At 40.4% G+C, this 12,464-nt stretch overlaps 1 protein-coding gene across 4 annotated transcripts in view; it reads left to right on the forward strand.

Annotated features, from left to right (window-relative positions):
- The window catches only part of RIGI (RNA sensor RIG-I), a 58,517-nt gene that overhangs the window by 24,587 nt on the left and 21,466 nt on the right, over positions 1–12,464 (forward strand). For 3 of the 4 annotated variants that reach the window (XM_070431386.1, XM_070431385.1, XM_070431383.1), the window contains exons 3-10: positions 549–730; positions 2,548–2,695; positions 4,016–4,135; positions 6,897–6,998; positions 7,404–7,557; positions 8,043–8,301; positions 10,640–10,802; positions 12,257–12,376. In XM_070431386.1, the coding sequence (XP_070287487.1) occupies positions 549–730; positions 2,548–2,695; positions 4,016–4,135; positions 6,897–6,998; positions 7,404–7,557; positions 8,043–8,301; positions 10,640–10,802; positions 12,257–12,376 (1,248 nt within the window). The remainder of the gene's footprint in view (positions 1–548; positions 731–2,547; positions 2,696–4,015; positions 4,136–6,896; positions 6,999–7,403; positions 7,558–8,042; positions 8,302–10,639; positions 10,803–12,256; positions 12,377–12,464) is intronic. The other variant, XM_070431384.1, reaches the window with a different exon arrangement.

The raw sequence follows: 12,464 nt of genomic DNA on the forward strand, positions 1-12,464 counted from the left end.
TTTCCACCAGGGTAGGGCAGTTTCTGGACGTCAGTGTGGTGAGGTCAGTTTTTCACCGGCCCAAGAGAGGGAAGGGATCTTTTCGCCCCCGGGGCAGGGTGCCAGCGAATACCGGACAGTAATCTCCTAAGGGGCTGGAATTATAATCTATATTTCTGTTTGCCTTTACTAATTTGCACTGACAAGAAAATTAACATGATGGCTTGGCACATTGAAAGATGAATCAGGAGTTGTAGGTGGAATCTATCGATGCACTTTGGAAGGAAGATTTTATACTAAGATCAAATGTAAAACCTCACATATATCCTTTGTATTTTCTCCCAAGAGATGATAAATATTGTTAGAAGATCTAAAATGTTGGGTACCTAAAATGAATATCGAGTTTTCTTTTTGAAAGTTCATAATAACTAAGGAGATTTAGATATTTTTGAGTTTTCTCACTATACATTCAGACATGATTTCTTGATATTAAATAATCTCAAAGTATTTTTTAGTTGGTCTCATAAAAGCCCCCAATTCTCTTTCTCTCTCTCTCTTTTTTTTTTCAGGTTATTCTGGACTTTATGAAGCCATTGAAAGTTGGGATTTCCACAAAATAGAAAAGTTGGAGGAACATAGATCGCTTTTAAGGCGTTTGCAACCAGAATTTAAAACCAGAATTAATCCAAATGATATCCTTCCTGAACTATCTGAATGTTTAATTAATCAGGAATGTGAAGAAATTAGACAGGTAATTTAATTAAAATAAAATTTTGAATTGGGAAATAATTTGAACATGGAAAATGTTTTCGTTTTCTATAATGCTTTAGACCTAAGAAAGATCCTGCAACCCACAAAAGTCTTCAAATCTCAGGCTTAATTACCTAGAATAGTAATTTAATTGTGAATTGAGTAATTTTTATGTCACAATTTTTTTCAGGTTTGTCCTATTTTCAGTTAAAAAGATTTTTATTGCTTTCTGAATAATGTTTTATGCAAATTTAAATAAAATCAACTAGTTTAGCAAATTAAAAAAAGCCATATAATCTAGTGGCTAAGTATTCAGGCTCTGGACACAAATAAACTTTGTTAGAATCCTAACTCAACCACTTACTAGTGATATGATCTTAGGCAAATTACTTAGTTTCTCTAAGCCTCTGTTTATTCATGTTTAAAATGGCGTCTTATTACTATATTTTTATAAATATTAAATTAGAGAATATATCTAAAGTGCTTACATATGCCTTCTGGACTTTATGAAGCCATTGAAAGTTGGGATTTCCACAAAATAGAAAAGTTGGAGGAACATAGATCGCTTTTAAGGCGTTTGCAACCAGAATTTAAAACCAGAATTAATCCAAATGATATCCTTCCTGAACTTATGCATAATAAGTGCTCAATAAATTTTAGTTATTATGATTATGATTAATAATAAAAGTCATGCCGAAACCGGTTTGGCTCAGTGGATAGAGCGTCGGCCTGCGGACTGGGAGGTCCCGGGTTTGATTCGGGTCAAGGGCATGTACCTGGGTTGCGGGCACATCCCCGGTGGGGGATGTGCAGGAGGCGGCTGATCGATGTTTCTCTCTCATCGATGTTTCTGACTCTCTATCTCTCTCCCTTCCTCTCTGTAAAAAATCAATAAAATATATTTTAAAAAAAAAAATAAAAAAAAAAATGAAATAATAAAAGTCATGTAAATCTCACCACCTTGAAAAACCCATTTGTTAATATTTGGTTATGTCCTTTCAAATATCTCTCTATGCCAATATGCCCATATTTTGAATGGCTAGTATGTGGGTTGTTTTCCTAATATTGCTGATGATGATTGAATATAAGATCTCAGAGGAGGTGAGAATATTTGGCTTGACATAGTGATACAATATGAAGAGGACAAAGACAAAGGAAGGGTTTTTTATTTTATTTATTTATTTATTTTTAAATATATATTTTATTGATTTTTTTACAGAGAGGAAGAGAGAGTGATAGAGAGTTAGAAATGTTGATGAGAGAGGAACATCGATCAGCTGCCTCCTGCACAACCCCTTCTGGGGATGTGCCCACAACCAAGATACATGCCCTTGACCAGAATCGAACCTGGGACCCTTCAATCCGCAGGCCGACGCTCTATCCACTGAGCCATACCGGTTCGGGCAGTGATCGACAAACTGCAGCTCGGCAAACCGCAGCTCTCGAGCCACATGCAGCTCTTTGGCCCCTTGAGTGTGGCTCTTCCACAAAATACCGACTTCTGCACATGGGCCACGAAGTTTCAGTCGCACTGTACGTGCGCTCCCACACATGGTATTTTGTGGAAGAGCCACACTCAAGGGGCCAAAGAGCTACATGTGGCTCGCGAGCTGTGGTTTACCGACCACGGGATTAGGGCAAAGGAAGGGTTTTTTTAAAAATTGTGTGGGATGGGGCAAAAATGTTCATGAATAAGACCTATTGAACCAAACAATAATTTTAAATCAGATAGCACTTAAGTTGGTATTTCTTCAATAAAAACTCATAAAAGGAAAACTTTGAAATAATTGATCAGTCAACTGCAGTTGTCTTGCTCAGGTTTGTTCCAACAAGGGGCCGATGGCAGGTGCAGAGAAAATGGTTGAGTGCCTTCTCAGATCAGACAAGGAGAACTGGCCCAAATATTTGAAACTTGCTTTGGAGAAAGAAGAGAGCAATTTTAGTGAACTGTGGATTATAGAGAAAGGTAGGATTTTGAAGGAACAGTTCTGAAGCGGGGAGGGGAGGGTCTGAAAACATGCTCTGCTTCCTCATAGTTCTCCTTAGGGCTTCCTTCACTCCTACCTGTTTTTCACTCGCTGTCAGAGGCATTTTTCCCCTCTGATACCCATCGCTACCTCTCTAATGAGAGATCAGCATGAAATTGAATTCTGGAAGGCAAGGGGCTACTTGCCTACAGAAGTAGTTTGAGTGTATATAACCCCTAAATATGGACCAGGGCAAACCGTTCTCATCCAGAATTAGCCCATCTGGCCCAAAGGACTTGGCGGAGGCAGGGTCTGAGCTCACTATTTGGGTTTAGATTATCAGAGAAATCTCTTGAAAATTCAAGAGTTAAGAGGGTCCAAACCAGGACTTATCCCTTTTCACAGTAGATTCATGATAGACATTGCTTGGTTCTCTGCCTGGAAGCCATCTGGAACTGAACCAGAGCAGGATTGAAAAAAAGAACCTATTGTGATTAAGTATCTGAGTCCTGAAGCTAACCTCAAAGCATCATTTTAAAGCAGCGGTTCTCAACCTGTGGGTCGCGACCCCTTTGGGGGTCGAACGACCCTTTCACAGGGGTCGCCTAAGACCATCGGAAAACACATATTGAATATATAATTACATATTGTTTTTGTGATTAATCACTATGCTTTAATTATGTTCAATTTGTAACAATGAAAATACATCCTGCATATCAGGTATTTACATTACGATTCATAACAGTAGCAAAATTACAGTTATGAAGTAGCAATGAAAATAATTTTATGGTTGGGGGTCACCACAACATGAGGAACTGTATTAAAGGGTTGCAGCATTAGGAAGGTTGAGAACTACTGTTTTAAAGGTTGAGTTTGGTAAACCCTCTTAGCTTTTTGTGGCTTCTTTAGATCACAAGTTGTTCCAGAAATACACATCTGATTTCGTGGGGAGGCCAGGAAAGGAAGACATGAATATCTTCTTTAGTGTGCATATGAACCACCCGGGGATCTTGTTCAAATGCAGATTCTGATGCAGTAGGGGTTCAAGAGTCTGCATTTCTAACAAGTTCCTGAAATTGCTGATCTTTGTCCTACACTTTGAATAATAAAGTCGGAAATGACTTTGGAGTTCAAACTCCAAATTGAGATAGCAAACTTGAAAAGATTATTTTAATTGTTTTAAAGGTGACAGGAGTGTTTGTGAGAAATCTTAATGGGAGTTTACAGTTTTAGTATTATCACCTCATTGTGAGGCTTTCACAATCAAGACTGGAATCAGTTTATGTAAAGATTCTAAGATGCTTTTTGGTCTCATAAAGGTGCAAAAGAGGAAACGAAAGAGCTTGAGGATGGGGAAATAGAAACTTCCGACGTACAGATTTTCTACAAGGAAGAACCAGAATGCCAGAATCTTAGTCAGAATTCATGTCCACCTTCAGGTACCTAGCACTCTTTTTTCTTTTCCATATGTTGTCCTTCAAGTATTTTGTGTGGGGACTTGTTTTCAGTACCAAAAGTCACAGCCTTATGAAAAGGTTTTTAAGGGAAAGTAATAAAGAAAAGAGAATTTACATGACAAGAAATACTTTTTCCTATGGTTAGGAACTCAATTGTCAACTTCTTCCTCTTCTATCTTCTTTTTTTTGGTCTTCTTTTATCACTAAGAAAATATAGGCAGCTCTACATGAAAATGCAAATAGTCCTCCCAGAAACTCAATGTCCATGAGCTCCTGCTTTCACAGACAGGATTTTAAAAATCAGCCCTGCTTTCTAATGAAATATTTCTACTATTTGAGAGTCATTTGCTATCTTTCCTTCTAGGATCCCAGGGCTGCAGTGTAAATTGATGAAGTTTGTGCACTGCCCATGTGTACGCGGCTGAGGGTTGAGAGGGGATTGAGATCCAGCTTGTGCTGTTTGTCAGAGTGCATTGAGGGGCTATGTCCTCTGAGCGGAGAGCTTTTTCTAATTCATACAAAGGCCCGGTATGAGTTACCAGTGACTGTAAAAGGCCCATCTTATTCTTTTTATGAGACCAGAAAGTTGCATAATAAGCCATAGTAAAAAGTTATTTACCAAAGGGAATCAGGGGGAAAATTATGATATACATTAGTAGTATTAGAAGAAAGATGTGATTTGGGGATAACACCATGAGAAGCAAATTTATAGATTACTTCTGCAACTGAATGATTCAAGTTTTTGGTCATTTCAAAATAAAATCAATGAATGTAAGTTGCTTTCAACTTTTCTGACATGTGAAAGGTCCTTAGTGAACTCTCTTAACCTTTTAGAAAGTCTCCTTTTCTTTCAAATGGATAGTTTGGACTCAATAGATGATTTTCAAGGTATTTGTGGCTCTTAACATATTTCCATTTGCTTATCTATTAGTGATATAAAGCCTCTGATTGTTTTTTAAAACTTCTGGTTCTTGCCTGCTGGCATGGCTCAGGGGTTGAGCGTAGACCTATGAACCAAGAGGTCACAGTTTGATTCTGGTCAGGGCACATGCCCAGGTTGTGGGCTCAGTCCTTAGTGGGGGGATGGAGGTGCAGGAGGCAGCCAGTCAATGATTCTTTCCTCATCATTGATGTTTCTATCTCCTTATCCCTTCCTCTCTGAAATTAATAAAAATTTATATTAAAAAAACAACAACAGAAAACTCCCTTTATAGCTCTGTAAACATTCCTGATTACGGGAATATCCAGTGTGCTCTCCTCTGGCCATCTTGACCCAAAGATGGCCAGTCTATGTCACACATCTTTGTTAACTTCCAGGGAACTAGGTTCACCCCATAGTCCCCAGGAAAACCTTTCTTTAAATTCTTTAACATACATTCTAAAACAGTGGGTTTGGAGAAACTACTTCCCATATTTGCAGTTAAACCATGTAATACCTCCCAGTTAACAGAGACACAGGACAAACACAAGGTAACTTTCGCTTCACACAGACTCTTACATTCACAGTCAGTTTGAGCTTTGACTTCCACTCACGGAAAGTCCCTGAACCGAGGCAAATATTTTGCCTAAGTGGTGATCAGCCACTTCTTCTGTCCCAAAAGACAGGCCTGAACTCAGACTGCTCCCCCAGGGGAAAACTTACCAGTCAGACATCTGGTTCCAGAAAGGGCTTTTCTGTCCTGCTTGAAGTCCACTGAGGCGCAAGCGGAGGTCCCGGTCATCCAGGCCCGATGAGGACTGGAATCCAGTAAATCACTGGAGGCATGCCTTTCCCATCTTCAGGAGGGAGCTGGGCAAAAGGACCGGCCATTGGCCTTTACCAGCGGTGCCCTAAGTAGGCAGCATGACTGGTATTTTCCCAGCCAACACACCAGATTAATGCAGAAGAATTAATCAGCTGGGCACTCAGAAGATATTCAGAAAAATAGCCTTTATTTCTAGATGCACACATGCCGTGACTCAGGGGAGTCAGTTTCCAAATCCTGAGTGATGAATATGGATGAAGCTTTCCCTTTATACCCTTTAGTTTCTTTGTCCCCCAGATATAGATCAGGCTTCTGGACTTTTCATGGGCTTTGCAGCCCCCTGTGAGTTAGGATGGGGGAAGTGAGATCACACTCAGAGGCCTGTCTGGTGCCAGCACTGCCAACCCCCTCAGGGGGTTGTATATGGTTCAGTTTATGGCCTCTGTAAAATGGGAGTATTCCGGGAAACAGGTTCTGCAAGGCAGGACAGTCATCACAGATAGAATGGAGTTTATCGGCAAGCAAGGGTGTGCGTCAGAATTCAGATAGCTAGCCCCCAAATGTCTTATTTTCCCCTTCACTTTTGAGAGAAAATAGCATGTGAGAGCCTTCAGAATTACAAAGCATGACTGCTCTTCAAGAAGAGATTGCTTTGAGAATTCAAGATTTACACAGTTTAGTGTTTTTCAAAGATTACTTGCTGTTTTGTTCCATGTAGCATTTCCTTTAACCTGTGGGCATCTGTGTTGCCCTGAATTAAACCATTTGTTATTTTATTTTTTTCTTCCCTTTTTGCCATCACTACTTTGTCATTGAGGGAGAATTCTTCACTTCAAATCAGTGGAGAAGCTAGAATGTTAAAAACAAGGATTGTAAACTTTCCGACATGAGGCCCTTCTTACTGGAGTCAGCCTTCCTGTCTGTCTGACAATAGATAGCTATTGCCTTGATCCCTCAGGCAGAAACTCCTTGGTAATTTTGTTCCTTTTGTGTTTCAGAAGCATCTTATACTCAGAGCCCAATTAAGCCAAGAAATTACCAACTAGAGCTTGCTCGTCCTGCTTTAGAAGGAAAAAACACAATAATATGTGCTCCTACTGGTAAGCTGATTGCCAGAATTTAGGTGGTTTGTTTCTCTGCTTCCTTTTTTTTCCCTTTTATTGAATACTGGGATGAAATGGGCAAGTTTTAGTTTTTTCCTTGTTCCATTTGTCTTTTGAGAAAACCATGTTACTAATATAGTCTCAAGGTATTTTAAAGAACCCGAGGGGAAAGAAAAATGCCATCTTTTCGCTTGTTTCAGGCCCTGACTGTTTGAGTTCATATTACCTAGGGAGTAGGTTAATATTTGTTAGTCCTGGTGTATATTCTGCCATTGTTTACCCATTCACATTACCAGTTTACTAGTCCATCCAGTGGTTTTAGGAGAGCCAAAAATAATTACCATTCGACAGAAATATTTTAATAGGATATTAGTGACCTTTTCTTTTTCTTTATGTTAAAAGGTTGTGGGAAAACCTTTGTTGCACTTCTCATATGTGAACATCATCTTCAGAAATTTCCGCGAGGACAAAAGGGGAAGATTGTGTTTTTTGCTAATCAACTCCCAGTGTATGAACAGCAGAAATCCGTCTTCTTAAAATATTTTGAAAGACATGGGTAAGTATAACAGTTGTTCAAACTTGTTTTTCTCTAGCTTTATGTAACTGGGGTGCTTTCTGCTTTGTTTTGGTTTTGGGAAACCATGATTCAAAAAATTCATAGTAGATTCAGCTTTTATAGAATCCAGATGTAATTCCTTCAGGATTCAAGTCTGTTTTGTTAGCTATACCTGAAATCCTAAGTAAATGGCTTAAGAGATACATTTTACATTTAACTGGCACATTTAACTTTTTAATGATTTTATGATTTATTTACTATGACTCTTTAAGTAGTAGTTTCTTAGTGGCTTAATATATATTCCTAGCCATTTTAACTAGCTTGCATTTACTGATCACTTACTATGTGTAAGACCTTGCTAAGCACTTGTCTCCTTTTTGACTTAGGGAGAATGCAGTCAGTTAATGTTCTAATCTAGTGTTTCATGTCTTTGTGGTTTCTCACTCACACTGTGGTTGGTAATAGGCAGTTTCTGTCATTTCCAGGTACAAAATTGCAGGCATTTCTGGAGCCACAGTTGAGAATATCTCAGTGGATCAGATTGTTGAGAACAATGACATCATCATTTTAACTCCACAGATTCTTGTGAACAGCCTTAAAAATGGGACTATTCCATCACTCTCTGTTTTTACTTTGATGATATTTGATGAATGCCACAACACCAGCAAACTCCATCCTTACAATGTGATCATGTTTCATTATCTAGATCAGAAACTTGGAGGATCTTCAGACCCACTGCCCCAGGTATCTGCAACATCAGCTGGATTCCTCGGCAGAGCTGTCACCTTCCTAAATCGTATTGATTTACTCTTTTTAAAAAATATTTTTTTATTGATTTCAGAGAGGAAGGGAGAGGAAGAGAGAGATAGAAACATGAGTGATGAGAGAGAATCATTGATCAACTGCCTCCTGCACGCTCCACACTGGGGATTGAGCACGCAACTCAGGCATGTGCCCTGACCAGGAATTGAACTGTGACCTCCTGGTTCATAGATGGACGCTCAACCACTGAGCTACATATACCAGGCTTGATATATATATATATATATATATATATATATATATATATATATATATATATGTTTCTGTTGACTAGAAGTAGAGAGAGAGGAAGGGAGAGGGATAGAGAGATAGAAACATCGATGAGAGAGAAACATCATCGTTTCTCTACACATCCCCTACTGGGGATCAAGCCTGCAACCCGGACATGGGCTCTGACCAGGAATCAAACCAGTGACCTCTTGATTCATAGGTTGATGCTCAACAACTGAGCACACTGGCCAGGCTTGACTTACTCTTATGGCCACAGTGAAGATGTCCTTCTCAGGTTCTAAGTCCATATTATATAACTCATTGATTAAATTTGATTCATTGGTTAATTTATCCACTTAACAAATATGTATCAGGTGCCTCCATGCACTGTGCAAGGCACTGGGGATGCAAATATAAAAAGACATATTCCTTGCCTTCAAACAGCTGAAGTTTCATGGGGAGCCAATTATGTTAGAATTATGTCATAGTATATCATGATGGCACACTATGGAGGTGAGTACATGGTGCAATCACAAGAGAAGTAAAAGAGCTCCTGAGTGTGCTGTGAAGGTAAGGCAAGTCCTGGCAGAAGTTAGGTTAGGCAAACACTAACAAGAGTTTACAAGGTAGATAGCTGGGCGGTTTTCTGGAAAGGCTACTGTGTGTCCAGAGGCACAGAGGGATGAAAGAACATGGTGGGCTTAAGAATCTTGAAGCTTTTAAGTATCACTTGAGTGTAGAGTGTGAAGTAGTGAATAGCAGTAGGTGAGTAAGGATGGGAGAGAGGGAATGATTGATAGAACAAGGTGCCAAGAGAGCCCTGGCCAGTGTGTCTCAGTTGGTTGCATGTGTCCCATGTGCTGAGAGGTTGCTGGTTCCATTCCTGGTCAGGGCACATGCCCAGGTTGCAGGTTTGACCTCCAGTTGGGGGCATGCAGGAGGCAGCTGATCAATGTTTCTCCCCCACCAATATTTCTCTCCCCTTCTCCCTTCCTCTGTCTCTCAAATCAATAAGAACTTTTTTATTTTTAAAAGATGCCAGGGGAGACCAGAGGTTTTGGATAAGTAGGCAAGTAGCTGGATTAGTACAGGAGACCAGATGGAAAACCATTTTTGCTATTTTTGGTGTCATTAGAGGGGAGAGGGTAAGAGGAGTCATCACAGAAAGTAGTTCTCAGATGGAGCAGGAAAGGAAGGGAAGTTGGATATAAGCCCTCTTTTCTCTTGAACGTAGAAGATGGGAATGGAAGATGCATAGAGAGGATTTGAAATGGAAGAGAGAACTAATCCACAGAAGAATTGCCTGGTCATATTGGGGGCTCAGATGAAGTTGGGAATCATGAATTTGTAGCATAGTAATCTCACATTTGTGTACAGTTCTCTAACCCTAATAATTACCTGTTTAGGAAACAGGTGGGAAGAAATTCGGGATGGTGCCCATAGACAAAATTCAGTTGCAATCACATTTCTTACACCCTTTTCTTCTAGAAACAAAAATTGGTAGTTCAATATTTATTGAGAAGCTAGTAGAGGAAGAAACAAATATTTATTAGGTGACTGTTAACCTATATTCTTTACAAATGTTATCTTACTAAATTCGCACAGCTACCATTTTAAATTGCTATTGTTACCCAGCTTTACAGAGTGGGAGCTGCTTGTCCAAGGACACACAGCCAGTGTGACATGGCTGGGCTTGGAATGGAAGTGTGTCCGATTGCAGCCCTTTTCCTTTTCAGTATGTTGTTCTACTCATCATGGGGGACACACGGGTAAAGAAGAAAGAAGCCCTGCCTTGAAAGGGTTTCCTCTCTTCATATCTGTGCTGATTTTTGTTCAACTCACGCGTTGTGACTTCTGCATTTATTCAGTGCTTTACTTAATGAGGACCTTTCTGTTTACACTGTCATAGAGAGTTTCAGGGGAAAAAAATGTCCCTGTTCTTTATTTGAAGTTGGGGGGAAGCCTGCGGTAGCAGGAGAGAGTTACAGGAGGGGCTGAGGAAATACCATGCTTTCCCCGGACCTCTCATGGCTTGGAGTGCTCTTCACAGGTCATTGGGCTGACTGCCTCGGTTGGCGTTGGGGATGCCAAAAACACAACGGAAGCCACGGAGTATATCTGCAAGCTGTGTGCTTCTCTTGACACATCAGTGGTGGCAACAGTCAAAGACAACTTGGAGGAACTGGAGGAGATTGTTTATAAGCCCCAGAAGTGTAAGTGAGATCCAGTAACAAGCCCTTTAGACTCTGTAATCCTCTACTATTCCTAGTTCAGAGCCATTTGAATGGACACGAAATTTTTACACTTTCTCTGTTTAGTAGAAACTATTTAACCCCAAACCTGGAAAATAATCACATTTCTGGCTCTCTCCTCGACGGAGCTCTCTCCCCAAGCAATGGATGTACCTCAGCAATGGCCTGTAGGAAGCAAACAATCTGACTCTTCATTTCCATAAAACTCTTATACAGAGAACCGTGAGAGGAAGAGGTGATGAGAAAATCTAAGCATGTAAATGGCCAAGACCCGGGCTCGGTCCTTCCTGGTGTCCATGCCTGAGGAGGATACCGTGTGGTCATTCATCATTTCAGTATTTATCTGATAATTTTGGTTGAAATTATCTGAATTCATCATACCTCAAAAGATGAGAATATGATTTTTATAAGATTGACTAGCAAATGTTTATTGGATACCAGTGCTATACTAATTCAGCAAGAGGGAGCGGGGAGAGGAAATACACACGATTTCATGCTTGCCCTCTGAACAGCATGTGACTGTACAAGGCAGAACAGACAGACATGAAATAGTCAGGGAGGAGGAAGTTGCGTTTCTTTCTGGAGCTGCCTGTAGGGGTTTAGAGAAGATACACACTCTGAACTTATTAGTATCAAGTACATATTTATTCATAACCTGGTCCCCCCTGCCCTCTGAGCTTCCTCTCCTCCCAACTCCCATAAACCCAATCATTGCATTCCTGAGGGCTCCTCAAATGTGTCAAATGCCTTTTCTCTCTAACTTTGGTCCATGCTCTATTTGTACATGATTGCATTTGCTTCCTCCTTTCCTCTTCCCCTTGTATTCCACACCACTGCCTCCCTCGGAAGAATTTGGGGTTTTTTCCCCCTGTGTTCCGTGACACTTGTGCATACTTATATTACCGCACTCTGCTGTGGTTACTTGTCAGTGTGTCTTTCTGTCCCCTAAGAACACAGACCTCTGGAGCACAGAGTGAGTTCTGTTCAACTGTCTGTCACCAGAATATGGCACATGGTGATCTGTTAATACATTTCTGCTGAAACAATGCAATAGTGAATGTCAGGAACAGTGCAGACAGTCCTGAGGGTTGTGTGGAAAGGAATCAAAGAACAGAGACAGGCTTAACAAGTGGTATTTGCAGAGACAAGCTGGACACCAGCCTCCTTAGAGCAGGGGCTCGGTGTTGAGTAACAGGAAAGCCAGAGTGAGAAGTTGGGTGACCCAGAGCACAGCAGACATGTTAGCAGGAGGGATCTGTTGCAAGGTTTCTGAGTGTTTGTTGGATCACCTCGGTGAGTTACCTGTGAGCTTGGGGCCTCAGGAAGTAACAACAGTAGAGAAAGGTTTGGGGATGCCTGCTTTAAATCTGACATAAGCTTCCTGAAAAATACTAACTTTTCTTTGATGGCTCTAGTTTTCAGGAAAGTGAAATCACGGACCACCAACAGATTTAAATACATCATCTCTGAGCTGATGAAGGAGACAGAGAGTCTGGCAAAGAGCATCTTTGGTGAACTCGGTACCATAAGTCTCGGTGAGATAAATTTCATTTCCTGTCCTCTCCATTTGGGAATAGCCACATATTGTTACTAATGTTTGTTTGCAATTTCCTTAGTTCAGAC

This window comes from Myotis yumanensis, unplaced genomic scaffold (genome assembly GCF_028538775.1).
Source record: "Myotis yumanensis isolate MYYU_CA2020_CCGP unplaced genomic scaffold, mMyoYum1.0.hap1 SCAF_12, whole genome shotgun sequence".
Lineage (NCBI taxonomy): Eukaryota > Metazoa > Chordata > Mammalia > Chiroptera > Vespertilionidae > Myotis > Myotis yumanensis.